The sequence below is a fragment of the Eumetopias jubatus genome, unplaced genomic scaffold (genome assembly GCF_037043125.1).
Source record: "Eumetopias jubatus isolate StellerSeaLion01/CBP00866 unplaced genomic scaffold, mEumJub1_p1.0 scaffold_13, whole genome shotgun sequence".
NCBI classification, from domain to species: domain Eukaryota; kingdom Metazoa; phylum Chordata; class Mammalia; order Carnivora; family Otariidae; genus Eumetopias; species Eumetopias jubatus.
The window spans coordinates 6,098,780-6,124,998 of NW_028274819.1; the positions used below are offsets into that span (position 1 = coordinate 6,098,780).

At 57.9% G+C, this 26,219-nt stretch overlaps 3 protein-coding genes across 4 annotated transcripts; 2 read left to right on the top strand and 1 right to left on the bottom strand.

The window, feature by feature from the left end:
• Positions 1-344: 344 nt before the first annotated feature.
• Positions 345-5,359, top strand: CTSF (cathepsin F). The gene is made up of 14 exons (XM_028118306.2): positions 345-655; positions 874-972; positions 1,263-1,347; positions 1,440-1,501; positions 1,630-1,705; positions 2,293-2,406; positions 2,529-2,674; positions 2,762-2,858; positions 2,939-3,019; positions 3,756-3,875; positions 3,966-4,030; positions 4,130-4,220; positions 4,651-4,709; positions 4,791-5,359. Exons 1-14 carry the CDS (start codon positions 446-448, stop codon positions 4,863-4,865), a joined length of 1,380 nt encoding a protein of 459 aa, XP_027974107.1. The 5' UTR covers positions 345-445; the 3' UTR covers positions 4,866-5,359.
• A 270-nt stretch (positions 5,360-5,629) lies between these two features.
• On the bottom strand, positions 5,630-18,456 carry ACTN3 (actinin alpha 3). 2 transcript variants are annotated; one of them, XM_028118188.1, is made up of 21 exons: positions 18,310-18,456; positions 14,567-14,681; positions 14,267-14,386; positions 13,864-13,950; positions 13,695-13,782; positions 13,133-13,211; positions 12,967-13,048; positions 12,143-12,228; positions 11,725-11,817; positions 11,045-11,275; positions 10,772-10,919; positions 9,499-9,649; positions 8,814-8,922; positions 8,577-8,717; positions 8,147-8,329; positions 7,537-7,671; positions 7,261-7,440; positions 6,713-6,859; positions 6,559-6,624; positions 5,872-6,030; positions 5,630-5,788 (listed from the first exon to the last, which is right to left on the bottom strand). In XM_028118188.1, exons 1-21 carry the CDS (start codon positions 18,454-18,456, stop codon positions 5,630-5,632), a joined length of 2,706 nt encoding a protein of 901 aa, XP_027973989.1. The 2 variants fall into 2 exon arrangements, with proteins under 2 accessions (XP_027973989.1, XP_087874152.1); XM_088018026.1 differs by lacking the exon at positions 18,310-18,456 and having other exon boundaries at positions 6,541-6,624; positions 14,567-14,591.
• Positions 18,457-19,186: 730 nt separating this feature from the next.
• ZDHHC24 (zDHHC palmitoyltransferase 24) lies at positions 19,187-24,914 on the top strand. The gene is made up of 3 exons (XM_028118322.2): positions 19,187-19,650; positions 20,924-21,201; positions 24,357-24,914. Exons 1-3 carry the CDS (start codon positions 19,370-19,372, stop codon positions 24,650-24,652), a joined length of 855 nt encoding a protein of 284 aa, XP_027974123.1. The 5' UTR covers positions 19,187-19,369; the 3' UTR covers positions 24,653-24,914.
• The last annotated feature ends 1,305 nt before the right edge of the window (positions 24,915-26,219 follow it).

The window sequence follows — 26,219 nt, forward strand, 5'->3', positions numbered from 1 at the left end:
TGCCAGTCCAGGGGATATTACCTGCCATCTTGCTGATGAACGGAGGAGCCTCTAAAGCCAACTGTGGGTTACTATTGTCATTCCCAGGCCAGCATCCTTTCCCCTCCCTAAACTTTAGTCTCTAAGACCTAAGAGGATTATTCCAAGACTGCAGCTCGGCCCGCGCGTCCACAGACCGACCCAACTGCTGCGAGGACGCAGGGTACCCACCCCACCCCTCCCCCGCTTTGGCGAGGACTCGCCTGCGCCGCCCGCGCGCCCCACGTGCCTCGCGTAAATAAGCGAGTGCGCAGGCGCGCCGGGCCCGCGTCCACTGGCCGGCGCCCCGCCGCCCCGGGAGCAGGGGGAGGGACGCCGGCCCCTCTGGCCACGGGCTGCTCCGCCCCGTCAGTTGGTCCGCGCGTCTGTCAGTCGGTGTGTCCGGGCCTCCGGCTTCGCCCTCGCCATGGCACCCTGGCTGCCGCTGCTGTCGCTGCTGGGGCTGCTCCTGGGCGCCGCTCCCGCCCCGCCCCGCCGAGCAGCCGACGCTCAGGCCCGGGAGGTGGCGTACCCGGAGCTGCTGGGGCCCGCCCGCTTCGCCCTGGAGATGTACAACCGCGGCCGGGCAGCCGGGACGCGGGCGACGCTGGGGGCCGTGCGCGGTCACGCCCGCCGGGTGAGGACGCGCCGGGGGTGGGGGTTTCCCGGTGCCGGTGCGCGGGGGGCCCTGGTCGGAGGGTTGGGAACTTTGGCCTGGACCCCGGGTGGGGGCGCGGGACGCGGGAGAGACGAACTTCTGGTGCTCGGGAAAGGGAGGGGGGATAGGGCGGGGCTGCGGGAAGGACGGGCTGAGGAGGGAGTGGATGTGCCTGCCTCACCCGCCCCTCCATCCAGGCGGGCAAGGGGTCGGTGTATTCCCTGAAGGCGACCCTAGAGGAGCCTCCCTGCAATGACCCCACGGTGTGCCAGCTCCCTGTGTCCAAGAAAACGCTGGTGAGTGATAGGGCTCTTGTGATTACCCCGCTCCCATGATGAGTTTGGGTCAAGTGATGCGGAGGCAGCAACTACCCTACCCTGAGTCATTTCCCAAGGCTCTAAGGGCCAGAGACTAAAATGCCCTAAGAGTGGGCACGACAGGGTGCTGACTTTGCCTCACTCTGCACCGTGGGGGTGATTGCCTTGTTCCTTGGAGGTGGTCTTCACATGAGGCCCTTCCAGCTCCATCTTGCCAAGGCCTTGCTCCCATCCCAGCCCCCCAGAATGGCTTCCTCCTCTCCCTTCAGCTCTGCAGCTTCCAAGTCCTGGATGAGCTAGGAAAACACATGCTGTTGAGACGAGACTGTGGCCCAGTGGATACCAAGGTTACAGGTGCTGGGAGAGCCCAAGGAGGCTGGCATAGTTCAGACCAGACTTCACGCAGGGTTCAACCTTGATTTCTTCTCTGTTCCAACCCTATTCAGATGACAAAAATGAGACTTTGAGTTCAGTCCTTCCACTGTTGAACAAGGAACCCCTGCCCCAGGTGAGGCGCCCATCTCCATCTGGCAGCTGGCGGCTGCTTTATTTCCTCTTTTCTTTCCCTCCCCCTGGCCTGGGCTCCCTGATGGATCTGTGAAGGATTCCTTGTAAAGACCCCTGTGTCCTTTACAGGATTTTTCTGTGAAAATGGCTTCAATCTTCAAGGAGTTCGTTACCACCTATAATCGGACATACGAGACGAAGGAGGGTGAGGACCCAGCCTTGGCTGTACCTGGCCCAATCAGATCAGGACCTTCCCCCCACTTGGTACCTTGGTGTTGGGGAGGGGAAGGACACACGAGGCAGTGCATCCACTCAGGGACCCCTTAAATCCCCAAGTTCTTGCCCAGTGTCACAGGAGTAGACCGCTACCTCAGGTACCTGGCCCCTTCTCCCATCTGTTTTTCTTGTCAGAAAGCATGGGTCTTCATCATTCTGGATAGAATGGGAAGGGATAAAGGCCAGATTTTCTCTGCTGGTGCCCCCACCTCCCCAGCATGGTAGTCTTTTTCCCATGACCCCCTGTCTGAGGATGCCCTTTGGAGCCCATTTTGGTTATGCCTTCACTCCTGGGATACCATAAATTCAGTCTGGCCCCAAAGTTGTTCCCACCTCCCCCTCATCACTTGCGGGTCTGGACCTCTCCTCACCTCCAGCCCTCCCCAGAGTTCTGTCCTTGAAAAGAGCTTCAGGCCTGATCCAGAGCCCACCTACTCCCCAGGGAAACCCAAGTGCCTTTCCTTTTATCATCTGCCTGGGATCCAAGCCTTTCCTCTCCTGCTCCTTGGTTCTCAGAAACCCAGTGGCGCATGTCTGTCTTTTCCAACAACATGATGCGAGCACAGAAGATCCAGGCACTGGACCGTGGCACAGCTCAGTATGGGATCACCAAGTTTAGTGATCTTACAGGTAGAAGTGGTGGCCAGAGCCCTCATGGAGCCTGGAAGAGTCAGGGTCTGCTCCCAAGGCCCCTGATCAGGGCTGCCTTATACTCTCCCCCGCCCCCATCCCCTGCCCACCTTTGCCCACAGAGGAGGAGTTCCGTACCATCTACCTGAATCCCCTCCTAAGAGAGAACCGCGGCAAGAAGATGCACCTAGACAAGTCCGCTAGCAGCGCTGCCCCACCCGAGTGGGACTGGAGGAGAAAGGGGGCTGTCACCAAAGTCAAGGACCAGGTTGGACCCCTAAGAGGCAATGGTGGGACATGAGGACTGCACTGGGGTTGAGAGGGGACCCAGCCCGTCTCTGCCCCTCTCTTGCAGGGCATGTGTGGCTCCTGCTGGGCTTTCTCAGTCACCGGCAATGTGGAGGGCCAGTGGTTCCTGAAACGGGGGGCCCTCCTCTCCCTCTCTGAGCAGGGTGAGCATCCCACTGTACACCCTTACCCCCCCGCCCAGCCCCTCCAGAGGGCTCCTCAGGACCAGCTTTCTGTCTCCTAGAGCTCTTGGACTGTGACAAGGTGGACAAGGCCTGCCTGGGTGGCTTGCCCTCCAATGCCTACTCAGCCATAAAGACTCTGGGTATGCATTCATGGGATCGGGGGGGCAGTGGGACTTGGCACGAACTGGGTTCAGGTCTTAATGCTGACCCTTAATGAAGACCTCGAGCAAGTCAGCTCTTTGACTTCATCTGTGAAATGGGGCTCGCCTTGCCCACTTCATTCATAGAATTGCTCTGAGTATCAAGTGAGGAGGTAATACATAAAGTCCTTGGTGCATAGCAGGGGTTTTGGTGTTTTTGCTGCTTGGAGGTCCATATTTCTGTAATACCACTAAGTCAGGCAGCAACACACCTCACCCTTGAGAGGAGGTATTGACTTAAACTGGCAATTCAGTTCAGTGGTGGGCTTCAGCGGCCATGGGATGAAAGGCTGAGGGACTGGGGTGGCTGTACAGAGACTGGGAGCCTGGCGGGTCTGGGCCACCCTGGGAGCGGACTTGTGTGGGCAGGACAAGCAAGCCAAGATGCAGAGCCCCAGGAGTGCTGGGATGAGTAAGGATCAGAAGTTGGGCATCGAGTCCCATCCCCTGCCATATTTCTCCCTGGTCGTCCCTCAGCCCCCTTAGTCTCTGTTTTGTCATCTCTAGAGGGAGGCTGTTGTTCAGAGGGCACGGCCTTGGTCCGGGGTGGGCAAGGACCTTAAGACCTCACAGAAGGGGCTGGGGGTAGCCCCTGGCCAGGAGAAGACAAGCGTGTGGTACACAGGGGTCCGTATTTTCTCTCCCACCCCACCCCACCCCCACTACCCCCCCCCAGGAGGCCTGGAGACAGAGGATGACTACGGCTACTGCGGCCACGTGCGGACCTGCAGTTTCTCCGCAAAGAAGGCCAGGGTCTACATCAACGACTCGGTGGAGCTGAGCCGGAATGAGGAGAGTGAGTAAGGGCCGGGGTGAGGGTGGGGCACAGGCCACCAGGTGGGGCTGGGGCCTGGCTGTCCCTGACGCTGTCCCTCGCCTTTCTCAGAGCTGGTGGCCTGGCTGGCCGAGAAGGGCCCCATCTCTGTCGCCATCAATGCCTTTGGCATGCAGGTAAGGCCCCAGCTCGGCTGCCCCCGCCTGTCCCTTGCCAGCTCCCTTCCCGCTTCTCCTTGGAGGTGGCCCCCTACTCTTTATTCTCCCCACCCCCAGTTCTACCGCCACGGGATCTCCCACCCACTGCGGCCCCTCTGCAGCCCTTGGCTCATCGACCATGCTGTGCTGCTCGTGGGCTACGGCAACCGTGAGTTCCACTGACCCCCTTTCTGCCCATCCCTCTCAGATCACGGGCAGAGGTTGAACCACAGCCTCTCAGGACCTCTGGAGAGGGAGATTGAGGGAATTCCGGGGAACCCTGTCCTCACCCCTGCTGCGGTCCATGGGCCAGGCAGGAGTCATCTGTTCCCTCTCTGGATGGGAATGCTGAGGCAGTGGGAGGTTGAACTCTTAGAGATAAATGACCTGCTAGAGACGGGGGGGGGGGGCGGTGGCGCTGGGTGCCCTCCCCCACCCAGAGCCACACCAGGTCTCCAGGAGGGTGGCAGGTGGGCCTGTCTGCCTTTCTGCTCCTTTCTCAGTAGGCCACAGCAGATAGTGGGAGAGTGCAAAGGGCTGGGGGTCCTGACTGGAGAACTGGGGACCCCTGACCCCCTGCACTCTGCACTGCTACCCAGGCTCTGGCATTCCCTTCTGGGCCATCAAGAACAGCTGGGGCACTGACTGGGGCGAGGAGGTGAGTCTTGTCTCCTTGGCCCCGGCTCTCCAGCCCCACCTTGCCCTAGCGCACTCACCAGCGCACCTGCCTTCCCGCCAGGGTTACTACTACTTGCATCGTGGGTCCGGGGCCTGTGGTGTGAACACCATGGCCAGCTCGGCAGTGGTGAACTGAGGAGCACCAGCTCTGGACCCAGTGCTGACCAGAGCAGCCCCTTCCTCAGCCTGACCTGCGTGTCCAGGCCCCTTCCCAGGAGGCAAGCTGGCTGAGGGACAGGCACCGGGTACCTCAGGGTGAGCAAAAGGCACTGGGCTAGGGCAGCACCCCTACCCCTCTCCACCCACCCCTCTCCTGAAGTTCCCCAACGGCACCTTTGTTGACTTGTGGTGGCTAGAAGGCCCTTGGGGTAAAGGATGATGTCCTGGCAGCTGAAGCTGGCTGGGGCAAGAACCTCGGGCTTGGGTAAGGAGCAGGTGGGAAGAAGATATTCTGGTCATAAACCCAGCTTTGTCCTTAGCAAGCTCTGGCTTCTTGCCCTGCCTTTTCCTCTGTCTGATGCTATAACTTTTCTGGTTCCCCCTGGATTTGGGGACTGTTTCCTTCCACATCTAGAGAAATTATTGTAACTTCCTTTTTCTAACAGCAATAAAGAGGTGTCCTAGGCCCCAGTGTGGTGTGAGTGCTTGGTACCTAAGGGCAAAGAGGGGTGGTAGGGACTCCTGGAGGGTTGAGGTTGGGCAGCTGGTCTTGCCCAGGAGCACGAGAACCCAAATTCTGCTTCGGGAACTGAAAAGAGATGGAGAGAAGCTCATGGATCGGTCTTTATTCAGAAGGACGTGGGTGGCCGTCCTCTGAGGCCCTTGCTCCAAGAGATGGATGGGATCAGCCAGAGGGAGCTCCCTCTCTCCGACTCATGTAGAGAACCGTAGGGGTTGAGGTCAGAGGTCACTTTCCCCGTAGAGGGCACTGGAGAAGGCCATGTAGTCCAGGGCTCCAGCTGGAGCCCCGGAGCCCTTGTAGGGTGTCATACGACGGATGCAGTACTCGGCCTGCTCGGCGGGGAGTTCCCGCCGCAGCTCCTCGGGAGTGATGTAGTTCTGGGGGAGAAAAGGTTGTTGAGGACCCACAGATCCTGTTCCCTGTCCCAGCCCGCCAGCCCCCTCCACCACCTGGGACTCACCTTATCTCCTGCCAGGATCTTGAAGGAGGCCACAACCTGCTCAGCTGTGTCGGTCTCAGCTGTCTCTCGGGTCATGAAATCGATGAAGGCCTGGAAGGTCACGATGCCGGCTGCGTTGGGGTCCACCATGGTCATAATGCGAGCAAACTCCACCTCTCCCTGCAGGGATAGAGGCCAGGCACCATGCCCATCGTGGGTGCTAAAGCCAGAAGGCTCCTCATGTCCCCTCCTGGGGACTGTCCAGCTTTGGCCTGACAACCCGGGTTACAAAGTGCTCTCTTCCCTCCATAGACTGCCTCAGCCTTAGCTCTGGCTTTACGGGGAGTCCCTTCTACTAAACTGAAACCTGCATCCTGCCCCTGGCAATACCCCCTATTGCCCTTTGATCCTGATCTTTTTTTCTGGAGCTCTCTGTAGTGCTGTTTTCTCCGGGTAAAAATGTTGCAAGCTCAGGCTTTCAAGTCACATACAACGAAGTCCCAATCCTAGCTGTGTCCTTGAGCAAGTTAATTTACTTCTCTGAGCCTTTGATAGCCCCTACGTGAAACGGGGTCATTCTGCCTCGCCCCAGTGGGCGTGATGAGGGGGAAATGCAATGCATGTGAAGGTGGGAGGGATACAGTAGGTGCTCACGGTGTAGGAGAGAGGCACTGATGGGCCTCCCGCGACGCGGCTGGGGGCACTCACCAGGTCATAGCCCATGGAGATGAGGCAAGCCCGGAAGTCGTCAGGCTCCATCATCCCATTCCGCTTCTGTGGCGCATGAGTAGTTGTCAGACTTGGTCCTCCAACCCCACCAGCCTCCAGGTCCACCACCCCACAGAACCGGGCCCCTGCTGACCCGGTCAAAGTGGTTGAAGGATGCCCGGAACTCGTTGAGCTGCTCCTGGCTCAGGCCCTTGGCATCTCGGGTCAGTACCTGGTTCTCCACCTCATTGATGGTGCGGGCGATGGAGGTGAGCAGCTGCTCCCAGCCTACACGGATGTGCTGGAGAACGGGTGACAAGCCAAGCCAGTGGGTGGCCGGTGCCTGGCCCCTAGTTCTAGCCTCACTCCCAGTCCGCTGTGTGACGCTGGGCAGGCCTTCCACCCTGTTGGGCCTTAGTGTCTGCCAGCAGCCCTTCCTGCCTTGACGTTTGATGACTTACTGTGTATTAAGCGTTGATCACCCAGTTGTGGCCAATCCTGGCCTGGCTTCAGTCGGCTACGTGACTCTGGATGGGTCACTTTCCCTCACCTGATCTCAGTATCCCCATGGGCGCATTGGGAGACCTGGCCAAGCTGAACCGGGGCCCCTCCTGGGGCAGACGTGCCAGGTCCGGCCATGGCTGCCCCAGGCTTCCCCAGCCAGCGCGGCCTCGCCGCCCCTTCTAAGCAGGTGCCTCTCACCTCCATGCCGTAGACTGTGTGCTTGTTGTCAAACACCAGGCTCTCCTGCAGCAGCTGGTGGTCACCCTCCAGCCGGTCAATGTTGCTCTTATAGTTGATGATGTTCTGCTCCTGTTGCCGCAGCCCAGCCATCTGTTCTTCCAGAGAGCCAGCCATCCCTGTGGCTAGGCGCCCCACCTCCTGTCGGGGGACCCAGGCAGGATGAGAGCTCCCAGCTCCCTGTGGCCCCGGCCCCGGCCTCACTCCCCCAGATGGGCCCCACCATCCGAGCCGTACCTCCACCTTCCCCTGGATCCAGGGCCCAACAGCATTGGCTTGAGCTGCAAACTGTCGCCGGAGCCTCTCGTTGAGCTGCTGCCGGGCGAGTTCTTCCTGTAGTGTCTGGTCACGGCTGGGCACCAGCTTTCGGACCTAGGAGGAAGGGTGCTTGTGCCTGGGGCAGCTCTGGGAGCCAGAGGATGGCTTTGAGGGGACATGGGCTCCAACCCCTAGCAGAGCCCCTGCTACTCTGAGCCAAGATGTCTGGGCTTACATGGACAAGCTCTTGGGCAAGTCACACGACCTCTCTAGGCTTGTTTCCTTATCTGTAAAGTGGGGCCGGTGATACAACTGGTAACTTACTGCGGTGGTTTTATAAAGACGTCCACACCCCAGGTTTAATTTCACTTCACATCGGGCCCGACAGGAAAATGCTGCTGTTATGGCCATTTTGCAGCAGAGGCCATGACAGGCAGGGTGACTTATCCAGTGCCCCACCAAGGCTGCGACAGACCCCAGATCCAAAGGTGGACTGGAGTCTCCATAGCTTGGGACACGTGAGGTTCCGGGGTGGTTAGAAAACACAGCAGTGGGTGAGAAGCAAGGAGAGGTCACAGGCACCACTGACCATGTCCCACTTGGTGTTGATGTCCTGTGGTGTGAGGCTGATGTAGGGATTGGTGGAGCTGGGCCGCAGTCCATATGTTTGGCAGATCTTCTGGATCTCACCCTGGATACCCAGGATGGCTCCTCGCTCTCGGTCAGCCTCTGGCAACGTAGCCTTGAATTGCTCATGTGCAGTCAGCAAGCTCTGGGAGCACAGGCGAGACCCATGAGCCAGCACCCTCCACTTCCCACGGGCAACGACAAGGGCAACAGTGTGCTGCAGGCCACCCAGTGGGTCTGCTGCAGGCCTCCTGTCTGCCAGCCCAGCATTTGGGAACTGCGGTTTCCCAACCCCATTCCCCAGGAACCCAAAGAAAGAGCTGATGGGATTCTAGGCCCACTTCCCTGTCCCTCCCCCAGTCTCCCTCCCCACTTGGAACCCCCACATCCACCTGGGTCTCCTCCACCGAGTGCACCAGCCACACGTCTTGCAGGTCCTCCACGGCCCCATCCAGCCAGTTGTTGAAGGGTGCTGCCCGCCGGGCAAACTCCAGCTGCAGCTGGTCGATGGTCTCCAGGAGCTTCTCCATCCGCTAGGGGCCACGGGGATGGCGAGTCAGCAGCCTGCCCAGCGGGCCCCTCACCAGCCTCTGGTCTCCAGCCCCCAGCTCCCTGGCGCCCAAACCCACCTCCAGCGCGTCCCTCCTCTTCTGGGTCAGCGTGCCCAGGTTGTCCCACTGGTCACAGATGGCCTGGCAGCGGCTATTCACTGAGGCTGCCTCGTGGTAGTCCAGCTCACTGGGGGCAAGGAAGGGGATGACAAGGGGGTCAGGCCGCAGCCTAGATTTCCTCCTGACTGCCCTCCTGGGACTGGAAGCTGTGCCCCCAGACGGTGAAGGCGCAAGGCAGCCAGAGCAGGTGTGGGTGAAGCAAGGCATTCCTGGGGGGTGGAGGTGGGGGTTCCAGGGCATTTCTTGGGGAGGGGGCGCCTGCGGGTCCTCAGCTCCAGTCCTCTGGGGAGCTTCAATAGGGAGGGGGAGTGGAATTGTGCAAGAGGGGCGGGTTTACAGGAGGAGGTGGGGAAGCTGAGGCTGATGGGGAGACTTTGAGCTAGCAGGCCAGGGCCGGAAGCTGAAGGGGGCGGCCAGGTTAGGGGTAGGCCACGGGGGTGGGGCAGGCCGAACACGGGTAGGGAAGAGTGTCCCGCTATGGGGACAGGGTTACTGGAGGAGGGACAGAGCAAGTGGTGATGGGGAAAGACGTGGAGGGAGAACTGGGGAGAATGAAGTTTGCGGAGGGCAGAGGGGAGAAGCCAGGTACGGTAGTTGTCCCCCGGGGGGCGGGGGGGCGGGCCCAGCAGCGGGCCACGCCTACTTGAGCTCCTGGGCCAACGCGGCGATGTGCTCCACGCGGTCCTGGTGCGCGGCCAGGTCGCCTTCAAAGGCTTCGTGGCGCCGCAGCAACGCCCGCACGTCCTGCAGGGAGGCCGACTCGTAGTCGTGCTGGCTCAGCATATCCTCCTTCCCTACTCAGAGAGAGGCCCGGCTCGGGTCACCCACCGGGGGCCGCGTTGGGAGCTGGGCTCGGCTCACCCACCCGGGGCCGCGTTGGGAGCTGGGGTTCGAGCTGGGTTGGGTGACCTTGCAGAGTCCTCCCTCATCTGTGAAATGCAGGTGATTACACCTGCCCAGCCTATCCTCAGGGTCTGCTCTGCGATGCCAGACTGATAAAGTTAAGTGAAGCTCCTGTTCCTGGGCATGGCCTGTAAATGGCTTCAGCGTCCCTGATCCTGCACGTCTCAGGGTGGCCCTGGTACAGTTTGGATCTTACTGGATCGCAAACTACCTCCCAAGGACTCTGCGCCCAGTGAGCCCCCGACCTGGTTTCCTTTGCTCACCAGTTTCCCCAGAGCCTGGCACAGTGCCTGGCACTTGGGAGACCTTCTAGGAATATTTGTTGGATGAATGAATGATGAATGTAAAAGTGCTTTGAGAATGAATTACATTACACAAATAAAACCATAATAATAATAATCTCAGCCCCTACTACTTATTGAATGCCTCCGCATTTTGCAGAGACGCTAATAGGCTTAAAGATTCAGAAACCTCCTCAGAGTCCCATAAATAGCTGTATATTTAAGGAATTCTTGCTATATCAAACCATTGTTATCCTTCATGCCCATAATCCATTATTAACGTTTGTTCATTATCTTTAGGCAGGGCTCATTTATCTGTAGGATTAAAATCCCTGATAGAATACAGAATGAATGTTTTCATACAGAGTGATATTATCTGACTTATGCGGTATTCTGCCATCAATATGCTCTGAGTCCAGCATAAGTGCTGTTAAGGTTGGGGACTCACCGGCCACAGGTACAAATAAAATGCTACATGTCCAACTAATCAGAGCAGACCTACAGAAGGCCAGAGCCAGGAGACAGGGGCCGGAGTTTACAGATGAAGAAACGGGGGTCCAGAGAGGAGCAGTGACGGCTACACAGCAAGTCAGGGTGGTTCTAGAAAAGAGGTCCCCACCTTCCTGGCAGAACACCTACTCCTAACCTGTGCACTTTGCCAGGACACCCCCCACCACCATACCAGTCTCCACCCACCCCAGGACAGACTCAAGCCCCATGAGGTGTACCTACCCCGGGTCCAGGCTTCGTGCAAGGAGGCCTTCTGTTGGAATTTCTCCGCCAGGTGCTGGAGCCGCTGCAGGCGCCGGATCTCCGAGAGCAGCCAGTCCTCATAGCCCTTCTCCACTTGCTCCAGCCCACGCCATGCGTTGGCGATGTCCTGTGGGGCCAGCAGAGGCACCTTCCATCATGGTTTGCCCATTGTACAGATGGGGACACAGAGCCCCATGTCATCCGGAGAATGTGGGCAGAGTGGGGGAGTCACCCCTCCCTGGCCTGGCTCACCGAGACGAGCTTGCCCTCGGAGGGCATGAAGGCGGGCCGGTGGCTCAGCCGCAGCTTGGTCTGCAGCGTATTGAAATTGATCTCCAGCTGGCACTTCTCCTGCACTCGGGGCGGCTTGTGCAGGCGCCGGTAGTCCCGAAAGTCCTCCAGCTTGCGCTGCATGGCACTCATGCTGGGCTCACCCACACGGTTCTCCAGCCATGGTATGGTGCGGCGGATCCATTCCAGCAGCTGCCAAGGCCAGGCAGGGGCAGCGCAGAGAGTTCTGAGCTGGCCTGCTCACCCCGCCCACCCCTTGCCACCCACACCCAGGCTGTGGCCAGAAGGCCAGGCCTCAAGCAGAATGGGGGGTCCCCACTAATCAGGGAAGGAGTCAGATGGTCAATGTTTGAGCCTGGTCAGGACGCAATATAGGCTGGCACAGAGCAAAGGGCCATGAGATTGCCTAAATATGGGTGAACAGATAAAGGAACGAGGGAACACATGAATGAATGAGTTCATGAATGAATGAATGAGTGAATCCGTGAATGACCAGGAGCTTGGATAGGCAGAAGGGGCAGGAGATGTGAAGATTGCAGGAGGAGGCAGGAGGCGGCCAAGGCCACTCTGAGGTGAGGGAGGCTCCGCAGGGAGAGCACAGGTACAGGAAGGGGAGGGGCCTTCTTAGGCCTCAGACTCACCTCACTGGCAAGCTTCTCGTACTCCTCCATCAGCTTCTCATTCTCCTGGTTCACAGCCAGCACCTTGCAGATCCTATTGGCGGCCGTCTCTGCCTGTTGTGGGAGGTGGAAAAGATGCGCACTAGAACAAGCCGCTGCAGACACCCCAACCCAGCCTTCCTCTGTAAAGCCCTTAAAACCTGGGTCCGTGCAAATAGGGCAGCACATCTTTTTAGTTGAGGAGGGAACTTCCAGGCCAGAAGCCTCTGCTCCTGAGTTCCCCAGAGACTGAGTATAGGCAGATGGGACAGCGGCACTCCCACCCACGTGGGACCCAGCACCTCCAAATGTTGGGATGCTGCCACGGTTGGGCCCCTTGGTCCACACGCCCAGCCCAGGCAGCAGCAGCAGCGGGGAACCGGGGGGCGGGGGCCCTTACCTGCTCAGCCCCGGCGAAGGCATGGTAGAAGCAGGAAACGTAGGTCATGATGGCCTTCTCATCAGGCTTTGGGGTGTTCACGATGTCTAGGGGACAGCAGTGAGGTATTTATTGGCCAAAGCCAGGCTTGGAAAATGGGCTCACGCCCCTAACCAGGCAGAGAGCTTCCTCGAGATGGGAGGGGTGGAAACATCTAGTCACAGCCAGAGATGCCAGCTACCCCAAACCCAGCGTCTGCCTCTTCCCTGAAGCCCTCTGTGATCACCCCAGGGCCCAGGAATGTGTTCTCTATGGGGTGAGAAAAGCGCGAGGGAGCGGGTGAGTGAGCAGATGCTGCAGCCCCCGAGAAGCACCAGCCCACACCGCCTGGTGTCTCTAACCATCCCATCACTCTGTGGGTCCATCTGTCTGTCTTTTCCCCAAGTTCCCATCCATTGGCGCCCACACATCTAGGGCACCAGACACAGTAGGTGCTCAGAAAACATTTGCTGCCTCAGTTGACTAAAGCCTTGCTTGGGCAGAAGGACAAGAAGCAGGACCTGCCCCTAAGGAGCTCCCATGCTCCCACGTTACCCAAGTAACTGAGATATGAGGCAGAGGGTGGTGCCATAAGGGAAAAGGCAGGAGAGGCTGCTTCCACTGGTTGGCCAGGGGCAGGGGAGCAGGACAGAGGGCTCCTGGAGAGGGGGGCCTGGGACAGGAAGGATTTTTACTAGAGGGAGGTGGAGGGGGAGAGCATTCCAGGAGGAGGGAAGAGCAAGGGCAAAGAAGTGAAGGCTGTACCATGCCTCTGGTCAGTAAGTGGAGTCCTCGCTTCCTCTCACCTTCTGCATCCAGCATCCTAGGGATGTCCAAGTATTTCTCAGCCACCTCGAAGGCAGCGTTTAGGTTGCCAATGGGGTCATCCTAGGTGGGAGGGAGCAGGGAGAGGTGAAATGTCGGCCACCGGCAGAGGCTGGGGAGTCGGGGCTGGGGGCGGCCGAGGCCTACCTTGCGCAGTTTGGCGTAGTCGATGAGGTCGGGGCGGTGTCGGTGGATGAGAGCACAGAGGGCCAGGCCATCCTTCCAGCTGGACAGAGAGAAGGGCAGTCAGGCCTGGATTCAAGCTGAGGCTGTGTCCCACCCTCACTGCAGGAGCATCCCCATCAGGACAGCCTCGTCAGTAAAATGCAGTAGTCTAAACTCCTTGGCTTGGCATCGGAGGCCCTTCATTACCAGATCTAGACTGTCTCCTCCAAGCGCATCATGATTCCTTCCCATACCCTGTGCTTGGGCCACACCAGTATCTGGGTGTTTTTGGCCGCCAGGTTTTTGCTCACAAAGTTCTCTCTGCTGGAATGCCCTTCCAGGGATGTCTCCAATGCGCGCTGGCTCAGGGATCCTCCCTCCCCCTCCCGGATTCAATTCCTCGTGGGCTGAGTCCTCCTATTCCCGGACACCGTTCCAGGAGCCTGGCTGTGCCGGGCCCTCTCGCGGGGCGCGCGGCGCGCGGCAGGGAGAGCCCAGCGGAGGCGCGCGCGCGTGCACGCGCATATGCCGGCTGCGGACAGACCTGGTGTGGAAGTTCTGCACGTTGACGTTGCGGTACGGTGCTGTTTTCCGCTGGCACCACAGAAGCAAGCCTTCCTTGGCGGAGGTTTCTGGGTGGGGATGCGGGGAAGTGTCGGCTGGGGAGGGGTCTGGGCCAGCCCTCTCCCCCGACCAGCTTCCCTGCCACTCACCCTCCACAGAGATGTCCTGAATGGCGAAGCGGAGGATGATGGTCCAGATCATGCCCAGGGTCATCTTCAGGTTCCCGTCGACAATCTCTGTAGGGTAGGGATGGGAGACAGGTTCCATCTGGTGTTGAAGGCCCGTGCTGCCCCAGCTGCCTCCCTCCCCTGCTCCATTCCTTGGCCCTTGACCCGCACGCCAGAGCTGGTACTTAGTCATTGTTCAATCATGGAACACCTGCTACTCCCGGGTCCTGAGCCAGCACTTGGGGCGCATTTGCCCCTTAACAGTCCCTTCTATGAGGCATGGACAGTTAACCCCACAGTTGAGAAGACAGGCTCCCAGAAGTGGCTTGCTGATGTCAGGACGACCCTTCCCTGGCCCCAGGGCCTCCCCCTGCCACCCCCTCACCTTCAGCACCAATGGACACCAGCTTAACCCCCTTGCTGGCAATGAAGTCCAGGGCCTTGTTGACATTGGCGATTTTGTGGAAGCGCATCTTGCCTTTGTCTGGCCTGGGCAGCCTCTCTCCTGGGTGTAAAAGGAGGGGCCGGGGTCAAAGGTCACAAGAAGAAGCTGAAGACATGGTCCTCAAACTTCCCCCTCCCCCACCACATCCCCTCCTGGTTCTCCCGTGTTTCCCCGTGTTTCCCCAGCTCCCTGGATTCCCCTAGGTCCTGGGGTCCCCATGCCCTGATTTGCACTCCTCACCTGAAATGACCTCCAAGAGCAACATGAGCTTGAGGCCATTGCGGAAATCCTCCTCGATGTTTTCAATCTGGGTGCCAGCCTTGCGCAGGTGTGAGTTGCACCAGGCAGTGAAGGTCTGGGGGCAGAGACAGCACTGAGACCCTCGCTCTGGGTCTGGGGGACATCAGGGTAGATCTCAGAACCCCCGCCCCAGAGTCAAGTCCTGGTTCAGCCACTGACTTGCTGTGCATCCAGGACCCAGTCCCTTGTCTCCCTGAGCTTTCGTTCTCCTGGAAAAGGAGACATGGGTTCTAGGGCCCGCACAGGTCCCAGTTTAGACTTGGGGCATGCCAGCTTTAGCCCGTCTCAAGCACTGGAGGGGCTTTTAGAAAATTGTAAAGCATATGCTCCAAAGTGTGGGGACCCTCTGACACACAAGGGCCAATGCAGGGTGATACTGCCCTTCTAACGCCCGCAAAGTTCTAGACCAAAGCCTACCCAGTTCTGAGGGTTTTGCCTGAGGGATTGTGCACCTGTATTACTGTCCTCTCAGCCCCACTGACCTCCCAGGGCTGTTGTGAATTGGCCTCCAAGTAGAACTCGAGGGTACAAGAGCTTTGCAAGTCATGGAGGACCAGCTGGTCCTGGAGGTGACTGCCTTCCCCTCTCCCTAGAGTCAGCCTCAGCCTCAGCCTCAGCCTCCATCTGGGACGGGAGGGCTGCTATGCAGCTCTGTCTATATTGGGGGTCGGGGTGACCTGAAGCCTGATATACATTTCCACCAACCTATGAAGCCCTCAAGCCCTGCATTCTGCCATCATCTGTAGGGTCCTTGGTAGAGTCTATACTTGGGCTCCAAGCCCAGCTGAGATGCTCACTCACTGTGACGTGGAGTATGCCCTTTGCCCTTTCTGGGCTCAGTCTCCCCATATATATTAATTAACTGGCCAGACTTCATGATGTCCCAAGGTCCTTCTTCCTCCAGTCTGGTAGGATTCTAGAATTCAGAGCATTCCCCCCACCACAAAGCAATTAATCCTGGGAGATGACCCTGGAAGTTATTTGGAATTATTTCCCTCACCCAGCCTCCCTTCCCGAGACCAGGTTTTCAGCTGCCCTAGAAGCTGGACATGAAAGATGATGCTTTAAATACGTGAGGGACTGTCATTGCTGAGGAAAGGGAGTGAGCTTCCTGTCACTGGAGGTGTATAAGCGAGTGCTGAACACTACTCGATGGGGCCCCAAGCACAGGAGAAGGTAGTTGGATTCTCTGTAGTTCCCTCAAGCCCTGGAGTCTGGGATGCTCTGGGTCTAGATGAAGCAGGGGGAAAGGCGGGACTGGGCGGGGCTTCCATGGTGGAGGAAAGGGCATTCTTCCGTTTGACAAACACTTAGTAAGATGTAGTCCCTGCCCTATGGGAGCTCACAGTCAATCAAAGGGTCGTGTTGGTCTGAGAAGTGCTGGGAGAGACTAGCGTCAGGGAGAAGAGGGATTCAAATCAGGTGGGGGACCTCTTGGGGAAAGCTAATATTTGATCTGAGCTGCAATGGAAAAGCGGAATTATTCGGACAGAGAAGGGCAGGCAAGGACATTTTGCAGCCACACAGGCAAATGCTCAGCAGTGAGAAACAGTTGCTAGGTCTGTGGGGTTACAGCTATCTGGGTGCCACTGGAATGAAGCTGGGGGTGTTGGGGTATAAGTGGTGAGAGGCAGGCCGGAGGGGCGGCAGGGGCCAGGTCATGCACGATCTTGGGTGCTAAGCCAGGGAGTTTCAACTTGATCCTGAGGGCAACAGGGCATCAGGGAAGATTTTGGGCAGAGGGAGGTGGGCAGAACCATGTTTTAGAAAGCTCTTCCTCGTGGCAGAGTGGAGGCAAATGGCTTGGCAGAGCAGGAGGGAGAGGTGAGAAGGTGGCGGCTGGGATGGGGTGAGGGGGTGGGGGGAAGAGGCGGGGAGGAAGGGTGTCAGGAAGGGTCAGAGGAATGGGATAGAAACACTCTTCTTGCTGAAGTGTAAGCTTCCTAAGGCAGAGGATTTATTTTGTTTCCTGCTGAAGTCCTGACACCTAACACAGTGCCTGGCCCTGAGCAGGAGTTCCCTAAGAAATACTGAATGAATGTTTTGGAATGAGGTTGAATGAAGAGGACTCAGGCATCAAGCAGGAGCAGGAGGGAGTGCTCCGAGACATGGGGGGGGGGGGCAGGTGTAGGGCGGGGCTAAGCTGAGTACAGAGATGCTCAGGCTGGAGGAGAAGGAAGCTCCGGAATGGCCAACTTCCAGGGATGCTGATTAATTTACAGAGCATCTACGTTGTGCAGCTGTTGAATGAATGGATGAAGTGGGTGGCTGTGGGTTGGGTTGGAAGGGTATTCCTGATATTTTGTTAAATGATGCAGGCAAGTTACAGACTAGTGCGTGCCTCATGAAGGGCATGTGGACCTGGATCTGAAGGAAACCTGGTGGGTGCCGAGCAGATGGCAGCTGGAGCCAGGGGCAGGGATGACATCACTGGGAGACTGCCAGACCCAAGGACCGCAGCCCTGCCTGGAGACAGGTGCAGGAGGAACCAGAGGGGAAGCATGTCACCCAGGGCACCCCAGCCTAGTCAGCTGAGCCTCCCGGACTCTGGGGTCATCTCCTGTCATCTAACCCAGCAGAAGTGCTCTGATTCTAAATCCTGGGATTCTCAGATCCTGCAAATTCCCCGGAGCACTCCTGTTCCCTGCCCTCTCCTGGAGTTACACACTGTTGGCAAATGCTCAGCAGGGTCCAATGACTTCACATGGTCCTCCCTCCCCCTGGCCGGCCACTCCCCAAAGTCTCCTCACTCCAACCCGGATCATTTTCTCTTTTGGGAACCCAGGTGTCCTGCCCCCTCCACTTGGGAAAGTCTGGGAGTGAAAATAGATCAGGGAGGGGGCCCCAGTGCCCTACAAGGCTGGGCCTGGGCAGCAGCTGCCCATGTGCCCCACTCCAGCTCCCCCAAGCCGCTGCCTCAGCACAAAGTGTCCATCTGGCCGGAGAGTCAGGTTACTGTGTAAGGGGACCCAGGCTCCCCTCCTCCTTAACCTTGTGGCCTTTTCAGCAGACTTAGGGCCCCTGAGGTGGGGAGGGGTATCTTGGGAAGGAGTGGGGGTGGGGCAAGCAAGGGGCAAAGACCCTCAGGTTGTCGGGGGGGGGGGTCCTGTTTTCTGACAATATATGATTTGGGTCCTATCTCTGCCCCTTCCTGGGCCTCAGTTTCCTCATTTGACAATTGGGATGGAGTGGCAATGAACCCCAGGGTGGAGAGAATAGAGAGGAGAGAGTGGGGAGGGGTCTGGGATGGTTCTCTCCTCTCCCACACTCCCAAGTCCACTAGGTGCCGGCTGCAAGTCCTCAGGGTGGGCTCTAAGATATTTAACTAGAGAGTCAGGGGCCTGGGGAGAAAGATTATTTTCCCGACACCCCCCAAACTTGGATCTCCTGGGCTTCACCCAACCCCTTTTCGCCAGCAGAAGTGGGACAGTGGGCCCAGGGTAATGAATTCCTGGGGGGTGGGACCCCAGAAACTCTCCTTGTTATCCTAAACCCCTCATGAGGGCTCCCAGCCCTCTCTTCCAGCTCTGGGAGACAGCGGAGGACTGATGGGCCGAGCTCGGGCTAGGCAGTGCCATTCTGGGTCTAGACGGGCTCTGCCCCCGACTTGCTCAGTTGCCAAGGACAAATCGCCCGGCTTCTCAGGCCTCAGTTTTGCCATCTGGAAATGGGTGAGCACTCACTTTCCGCTGCTGCTTCTCCCAGGCCGGGTCGAGCAGTAGGTCGCGGTCCCAGTCCTCCTCCTGTTCCATGTACTCGCCGCCCCCGCTGCGGCCCACGAAGGGCCCCTCCCCGACCCCCAGACCCTCGGGCTGCATCACCATCATCATCTTGCTCGGGCTTCTGGCTCCGCTCCGCTCGGCGCTCTCCGGAACACCCCGGCCGCGTTAAGTAGCGCCCGGCCCAGACCCGGATCGGATTCGCGCTAAATATGGGGGAGGAGGGTGGGGCCGGATGGGGGCGAGGGCGCTCGGGTCGGGACTAGGCAAGAGGTTGCCCTTGGACCAGAGGACTGCAGGATTTGGGGGCGCTGGGGTGGATCCCAAGGCGGAGATTCGGGGTTCCCGTTCTGGCTCCGCCTCTTGGGCGCTGTGTGACCGTGAGAAAGCCACGGCCCTCTCTGTTTCCTCACGTGTGCAACGGAGATAACGATAATAGTAGAGGCTGTAGAACGCTCTAGAAGCTGTCCCTTAGGCCTCCTCCTGACCCTCTCCTGGCGCCGCGCAGGTGGGAAACAGAGAGCCCTATCCCCATTTCACAGTCAGACACACCGAGGCGCCGACCTGTTTGAATGTTTTCTGGGGTGATGGAGACACTCGAGCATGGGGAGGGGTTCCAGGCCAGCTGGATGAGGCGATGCAGGGCTATTAATACAGGGGCGGCTGGGGGCTGAGGGGGAATGTGCTGATCCGGGAAACCCCGACGCCACCGAGACTGCAACTCAATCCTCCAAACCAGCCAGCGGGACCGGAGGGCGGGGCTTCTGCGGGAGGGGCGTGGCTCCGCGGCTGGGCGTGGCTACAACGTGCTGCCCTACCCGGCTCCAGCGCCGACGGGATTCCAAGCTTCTCCGTGGCTCATGCGGCCGTCCAATCACATGCCTGCATCTGCCGGCAGCTCCCGGTGACTCAAAACTCCCTTCGGAGCTTCTAATGGTCGTAGCAGGCGTCCGTCTGCCACTATCCCCGCCCCAATACGGAAGCGGAGGGGTACTCGGGATCCGACAGCCGGTGGGTCCAGGCCATGGGGCAGCCCTGGGCGGTGGGGAGCGCGGAGGGGGCGCCCGCGCGGCTGCCTCTCGTGCTCACTGCGCTGTGGGCCGCGGCTGTGGGCCTGGAGCTGGCCTATGTGCTGGTTCTAGGTCCCGGGCCGCCCCCGCTAGGACCTCTGGCTCGGGCCTTGCACCTAGTGCTGGCCGCCTTCCAGCTGCTCAACCTGCTGGGCAACGTGGGGCTCTTCCTGCGCTCGGACCCCAGCATCCGGGGCGTGATGCTGGCCGGCCGCGGTCTGGGCCAGGGCTGGGCGTGAGTGGGGCGCGGGATCTGGGGGTTGGCGCGGGGGTGGGGGGAAAAGCAGGAGCTTTGGACAGGGGGAGGTGCCCTAGGACCAGAAGATATTAGAACCAAATTACAATAGGATCGGCTTGTTAGAGCCAGAACACTCTTTTACAGCCTGGGATGGTAGATCCAGAAGAAATATCATTCATTCACTTAGAGATATTAATGAGCACCTACTATGTGCAAGTTACTGTTCCGGCCACTGAAGGTTCCATAAAATAGATTCCTGACCTCCTGGAGCTGATTTCAGTGGGGAAGGAGGCAGATGATAAGCTACAGCCATAATAAATAAGGAAATTATATAGAATGTTAGACGGTGGTATGGAAACAAAAAGTAGAGCAGGGTAAAGGGTGTGCAGATTGCAGTTTTAAGTAGGGTAGTCAAGGTAGGCATTTGAGCAAAGACTTTAATTTAAGGATGTGGGGGAGTTAGCCATGTGGGAATCTGGGGGAGAGCATTCCAGGTAAAGGGGACAGACAGTGCAAAGACTGAGGCAGTTATGTGCCTTGCATGTTCAGGAACAGCAGGAAGGCCAGTGTGGCTGGTGTGGAGTGAGAGAGGGTAGAGATAGAAAGACCTTGTAGGACATTGAAGGTTTTGCTTTTTACTGGCGGTGAGATGGACAGCCGTTGTAGGGTTTTGACTTAGTTTTTTTTTTTTTTTAAGATTTTATTTGTTTGAGAGAGAGAGGGCATGAGAAGGGGGGGAGGGTCAGAGGGAGAGGCAGGCTTCCCACTGAGCAGGAAGCCGGACATGGGACTCGATCCCAGGACTCCAGGATCATGACCCGAGCCAAAGGCAGTCGCTCAACTGACTGAGCCACCCACGCGCCCCTTGGCTTAGATTTTTAAGGATCAGCCTGGCTGCTGGGGTGAGACCATACCAGGAGGAACCAAAGCTGGAATCAATCAGGGAGAGTCATTAAGAGTCTCAAACAGTAATCCTGGGGAGACTGCATGGTGATTGGGAGGAAGTGAGAAGTTTGTCCTGGATGTTAGAGGCCAGAGAAAGGCCTTAGGACTTGGATGTCTGAGCTGCAAGAGCCCTCGGACCTGCAGGGCTAGAACTGGAAGGGCCCAGGAAGGGGTGTTCGGCCTGCGTTTATGTATGATGGAGCTGAGGCTTATTGAGGGCAGTGGCTGTGCCTGCTTCCCCAGGATGGGCTCAGAGGCCGACCGGGCATGGTAGGGGGCACTCAGAGCTGTTGGCAGAACTGACGCTGTGGTTCCTTCCCTGCAGTTACTGCTACCAATGCCAAAGCCAGGTGCCACCCCGCAGTGGGCATTGCTCCTCCTGCCGCGTCTGCATCCTTCGCCGGGATCACCACTGCCGCCTTCTGGGCCGCTGTGTGGGGTTCCGCAACTACCGGCCCTTCCTGTGCCTGCTGCTTCATGCTGCAGGCGTCCTGCTGCATGTCTCTGTGCTGCTGGGCCCTGCCCTGTCAGCCCTCCTGCGAGCCCACGCGCCCCTCCACACCGCCGCCCTCCTCCTGCTGCCCTGGCTCATGCTGCTCACAGGTGGGGAGCTTGGGAGGCGTCCACGGAGGCAGAGGCGCTTGCAGTGGGCCATTCTGGTGGGGGGGTGAGATTTCCTGCTGGTTCTCCTGGTGATGTCCAGGGATCTCAGTTCCAGTGTCATTTATGGAGGGTGAGGGCAGCCTGAGATTCAACTGGGTGTGCAGTACAGTAAAATACGGGGCCTTGACCCAGGTACAGAGTTCTGGCTAGGAGAATCAGGCAAGGATTCTAGGTGTTGGCAGAGAAGGAAGGGCTGGTGGGATTTGGGGGGGTGTTGGGATGGGGAGGGAGCATTCTAAGTGGGGGTACATTCTAAGTGAGGGTTGCAGACAGAACAAAGGTGTGGAGGTTGGGCAAGGAGTAGGTTCAGACTGGATGGTGGAGACCCTCCCTGAATGCTGGTGTGAGGAGAGAGCCCTGACTTGACTGGACAGTAGGGAGCCCGTGAAAGCCACAGGCAGAGGGAAGCTCCAGTCTTTGGAAGCTGGGAGGGGAAGACATGCATCAGGAGGCTGACTGAGAGGCCGTGTTCTGGATGACACGTTTATTCCTCTTTCTTCTGACACCCTCCCCTCCCTGAGATAAAAGCTCCACTGTTTTTTATACTCTTTGTTGTCTCCCCCTGAAATGCCTTCTCTCCCCTGACTCCTTCCTCCTGACCCCTCCATGGTCCCCTCTGTAACCTTGTCCTGCAGTTACTAAACTCTCTGAGCACTGAGTAGTCGCTGTGTCTCCTCCTATCCACGCCCGGCTCTGTCCCTACAGCCCGGAGGGGTGCTGGGGGAAGGGCCTCGGGAGGCCCAGTGGGCTTGTCACCGTCTCGCTCTGACCACACCGGCTCCCTGAGCAGCCCCCCTCCGCCTCCTTGATGACCCTGTTTCCACTGAGACACAAGCTCTCCAGCCACACCTTCCTGCACCCCGCCCCTCTGCAGCCATTGCCTTCTCAAGCCCTGGGCCCTGCTGAGATCGTGGGCGTCTGGAAGTCCGGGCTAATGGCCCTCTCGTTGCCCAGTTGGTCAGCTTTTGACCTTCTCTCCATTTGACTTCCTCCACTTACTCCCACATCCACCCTACAACTTGTCAGAAGCCAAGGCGTGTCACCTCCCAAATCACGCCATGAGCCATTCACCCCTCTCTGTCTGCTGCCCACCTCCTCTCCTAGCCAGCTCTCACACTTACGCTCCGTGAGCTCCGGCCCTCACCTTTCCGTCAGCACCTTCCCTCTTCTGCCCCCACATCCAGCTTCGAACCCTCATTTCTGCCATTCTCCTGCCAACATCTTAACCCTCTTGGCTCTCTGTCTTCCACGGTGCCTTCCCGTCTTCTCTGAGTCTGCCGCTGGTCGCTGAGAGCTAGGACTTGGTGGCGGTTGGTCCCATGCCACCTTCATGGCGCTGCTGACCCCAACGGGCCCTCAGTCACGTCTGGCCATCCTGGTTTCTCATGAGCTCGCTCCCCCGAATGACTGCAGCTCCAACCTTCCCACTCTCCTGTTCTCCAAGCCCCCACCTCTCTTGAAATCCATCACAGAGACAATGAGATGTCAGTTGCTACATCCAGAGTTGTCTCAGCCTCAGGTCCGGAAGCCAGGCTGACTGCCCCCAGCTTCTCCCGGTGTCTGGCCCTTCCTGCTTGGAAGCCTCACCATGGCCTGCTTCTCCTCCTGCTGACCCAGCCCCTCCACCGGCTTTCTTCAGCTTTTCCCACCTGTACAGACCCTCTCTTCACCCCACATCTTCCTCCTCCCTATTTCTTACCTCTTGGCTCTTCTCTTAGCAGCCAAGCTTCTTGAAGGACTTCCCCGGGCTCATAGGCTGCTTTTCCTCACCTCCCACTCACTCCTGTACCTGCCTGCTCCAAACTGGCTTCTGGCCCCTCCCCTTCCTGAGAACGCCTCGGTCGCCACAAAGCCCAGAGGACCCTTTTGAGTTCTCTTTGCTTCACGAGACCTTACTGCTGGCCTTCAACCTCCTGGAAAGGCTGTACCCTGGGCGTCTCCAACAACTCATACTGCAGGGTTTCCTCCTAAAGTTTTGGTTTCCCTCTCTTTTCTTGACCGGGTCCCAAAGGACCCGGTTTCCTGATGCTGAGGTCGTGGCGCTGCTCCCATCCCACTCCACACTCTGGCGGGTCTTGGAACTGCCAACCACCTGCAGATCTGCATGTTGGGCCTGGGCTTCTCTCCTGAGCTTCCAGAACCATCCACATACTCATCTTATAGGCACCTCTCCATCCTGCCTCAGGACCTTCAAACACAATGTTTTCTCCCCTCTTCACCTACCAAATACCTCCTTCAGATGCCACCCAAGATATCACTTAATTAAAACAGATGAAATCCACTTCCTTTAGCCTCCTAATAAGTCAACTTGGCATTTCCTCACATAGCCTCTCTTTTTTAATGAAGTAGAATTCATATAACATGAAATGCATCATTTTAACCACTTCCTCATATATCTATCATTCAGTGGCATTTAGTACATTCACAATGTGGTGCAACCATCACCACTATCTAATTCCAGAACATTTTCATCACCCCAAAAAGAAACCCTATTATACCCATTGGGCAGTCACTCCCTACTCCTCCCTGAGGCCCCCAGCTCCTAGTAACCACTCATCTACTGTCTGTCTCTATGGATTTGCCTGTTTGGGACATTTCACAGAAATGACATCATCTATGAGCCCTTTGTGGCTGGCTTCTTTCACTGAGCAGAATGTTTCATGACATCCTGTAGTTCATTAGTTCAGCAGATACTTAGTAGCTGCTGTGGGCCCAAAGGTGCTGTACTTTCCCATTGTAACACATATCACATCCGTAATTAAGTAACTGAGAAGTCATCTCTTAACTATCTGTATGTGAGCTCCCTGGGGTCAGAGCTGGTGTCCACCGTTCATCCTGGTGCCTGCCACTGCGTCTGGCATGTGGGAGGTGCTCACAAGTTTGTGATGAATGCAAGTCGGATGTTGGGCAGAGGGCTGCATCTGCCCAGGTCACCGGCGTGGGCTGGCCCGGGAGTAGCCATTCAGTGTTTACTGAGTGGAGGAAATGAGCCCTGCTTTGTGGTGGAGGGTAGGGAGTGGAAGAAGGGAGGGAGTTGAGCTTTGGGAGGGCTGAGCCCACGGCTGCTCCCTGACCCTCTTGCTTTCTTCTTGCAGGCAGAGTGTCTCTGGCTCAGTTTGCCCTGGCCTTTGTGACCGACACGTGTGTGGCAGGTGCACTGTTGTGCGGGGCTGGGCTGCTCTTCCATGGGATGCTGCTGCTGAGGGGCCAGACCACATGGGAGTGGGCTCGGGGCCAGCACTCTTATGACCTGGGCCCTTGCCACAACTTGCAGGCGGCCCTGGGGCCCCGCTGGGTCCTCGTCTGGCTCTGGCCCTTCCTGGCCTCCCCATTGCCTGGGGATGGGATCACCTTCCAGACCACAGCTGATGCGGGCCTCGTGGCTTCCTAACTTCAGGAGGAGCCGGAGCTGTTCAGGGAGAGGGTAGCAGGAAAGGGGGCTTCTAACTCCTTTCAGGCCCATCCCCAGCCTCCCGTCCCATCCTTGGCCTTGCCCCTGCCCAGCCTGGACTCCCAGTGTCCAGGGTTTGGGTCCTGCAGCTCTGCCTCTATTGGCCCCCCGAGTAGAGTGGACAGTTGGTAAGGGGCTGCTTGGCCAGCCTAGTCACCCCTTTGCCGGGTTAATAAAGTGCCCACTTGGTTCTTGGACTCTCTCCATCTTTCTGGGTTTCTGGTCCCTCGCTGTTGCCCAGGCTGCTGTTTCTGGTTTCCTCTGATTGTCACGCATGGGAACCACAGAATGCCTGAGGGCTTAAGGGGCCAGGGCTCTTCTGTGGCTTTGGTGTGGGGGTGCTGGGGCACCAGCAGACCAAGGCGGCGTGTGGTGATCCAGGGAATGAGAATCCAACATTCTTTCCCAGGTTCAGTGCTTTATGGTTAGAAGCCTCTCCACAACACTCACTGTGTCTCCCTCTGGCTACTCTGGTACCAGGGGCAGCAGTTATGAGGGTTGATGTGAGAAGATCATGGGGCAGTGAATGGAGGAGGCAGGATTTGAACCCAGATCTTTGTGCTTTCTCCTTCACCCTTGCACGGCTGAGGAAAGTGAGTAGCAAAATCGAGGCAGAGAAATCAGGTGGATGTTCAAGCATCTGCAGGATGGTGCTCAGAAGGCTAAGCTCTTCCTCTCTCGACTCTTCAGGAGCTACCTGTTAAACATTTTTATTTAAATATAGTAAATAGACTTCCAGTTAAACTTAGCAGGTTTAAACACATGGGTTTATCTCTGTTTCCTTTTAAAATCTGATAGTAAAGACATAAAACATATAAATTTACAAGGACAAAGAAAATAGAAGGGAGACAGGAATAGATCAAAGAGCCTGATGACATTCTGAAAGATGGGAAGTGGATGGGGGCTCATTTCCTCTCAGCAGAGAATTAGAAGTTAATTCCTAGAGGGAGGGGCCAAGAGGCAGCCAAACTGCCCCTCGCCCCCAGAGCCCTGGAGAGGCTCAGGAACTCTCCTGGCACCATGGAAGGCAGGGTTTGGGACTGACAGCAGGGTTTGGGACTGACAGACCCAAAGTCTGTATGAGGAGCAGCTAGGTTGTCCCTTACCCCCCAGGGCAGGGTTTGGGACTGACAGCAGGGTTTGGGACTGACAGACCCAAAGTCTGTATGAAGAGCAGCTAGGTTGCCCCTTCCCCCCCCCCCAGGGCCCCCTTGCAGCCAAGCAGCTACCCCTCTGAGGTACAGATGGGGGCTATTCGAAGAAGCTTAGGGTCTCAGGGGAGGGCTGGGGGTGAGGGGCTGGACCAAAAATGGGGTTAAGTGAAAAAGTCCACAGATGCTGCCTTGGGTGGTAGAGATGTCATCCAGTGACATGGCAGGCTTGTCACCCAGGAACCCTCAGAGAAGCCCATCCTTCTGAGAGGCGCTGCCCCTACCTACAAACCTTTGAGCTGCTAGGACTTGTTTTCCCAAATGGCACGTTCAACTGCTAGTTCTTAACAGTTAGG

What these genes read in the sequence shown, in the direction of transcription:
- CTSF (XM_028118306.2), top strand. Translation starts at nt 446, where the DNA reads ATGGCACCCTGGCTGCCGCTGCTGTCGCTGCTGGGGCTGCTCCTGGGC. An exon ending in TCACCAAAGTCAAGGACCAG is followed by an intron (nt 2,675 to 2,761) that starts GTTGGACCCCTA and finishes CCTCTCTTGCAG; the next exon opens with GGCATGTGTGGCTCCTGCTG. An exon ending in GCTGAGCCGGAATGAGGAGA is followed by an intron (nt 3,876 to 3,965) that starts GTGAGTAAGGGC and finishes CGCCTTTCTCAG; the next exon opens with AGCTGGTGGCCTGGCTGGCC.
- ACTN3 (XM_028118188.1), bottom strand. Translation starts at nt 18,456, where the DNA reads ATGATGATGGTGATGCAGCCCGAGGGTCTGGGGGTCGGGGAGGGGCCC. An exon ending in GGTGTCCATTGGTGCTGAAG is followed by an intron (nt 13,951 to 14,266) that starts GTGAGGGGGTGG and finishes CCTACCCTACAG; the next exon opens with AGATTGTCGACGGGAACCTG. An exon ending in AGATCCTGGCAGGAGATAAG is followed by an intron (nt 5,789 to 5,871) that starts GTGAGTCCCAGG and finishes TTTCTCCCCCAG; the next exon opens with AACTACATCACTCCCGAGGA.
- ZDHHC24 (XM_028118322.2), top strand. Translation starts at nt 19,370, where the DNA reads ATGGGGCAGCCCTGGGCGGTGGGGAGCGCGGAGGGGGCGCCCGCGCGG. An exon ending in GGTCTGGGCCAGGGCTGGGC is followed by an intron (nt 19,651 to 20,923) that starts GTGAGTGGGGCG and finishes CCTTCCCTGCAG; the next exon opens with TTACTGCTACCAATGCCAAA. An exon ending in CTGGCTCATGCTGCTCACAG is followed by an intron (nt 21,202 to 24,356) that starts GTGGGGAGCTTG and finishes TTCTTCTTGCAG; the next exon opens with GCAGAGTGTCTCTGGCTCAG.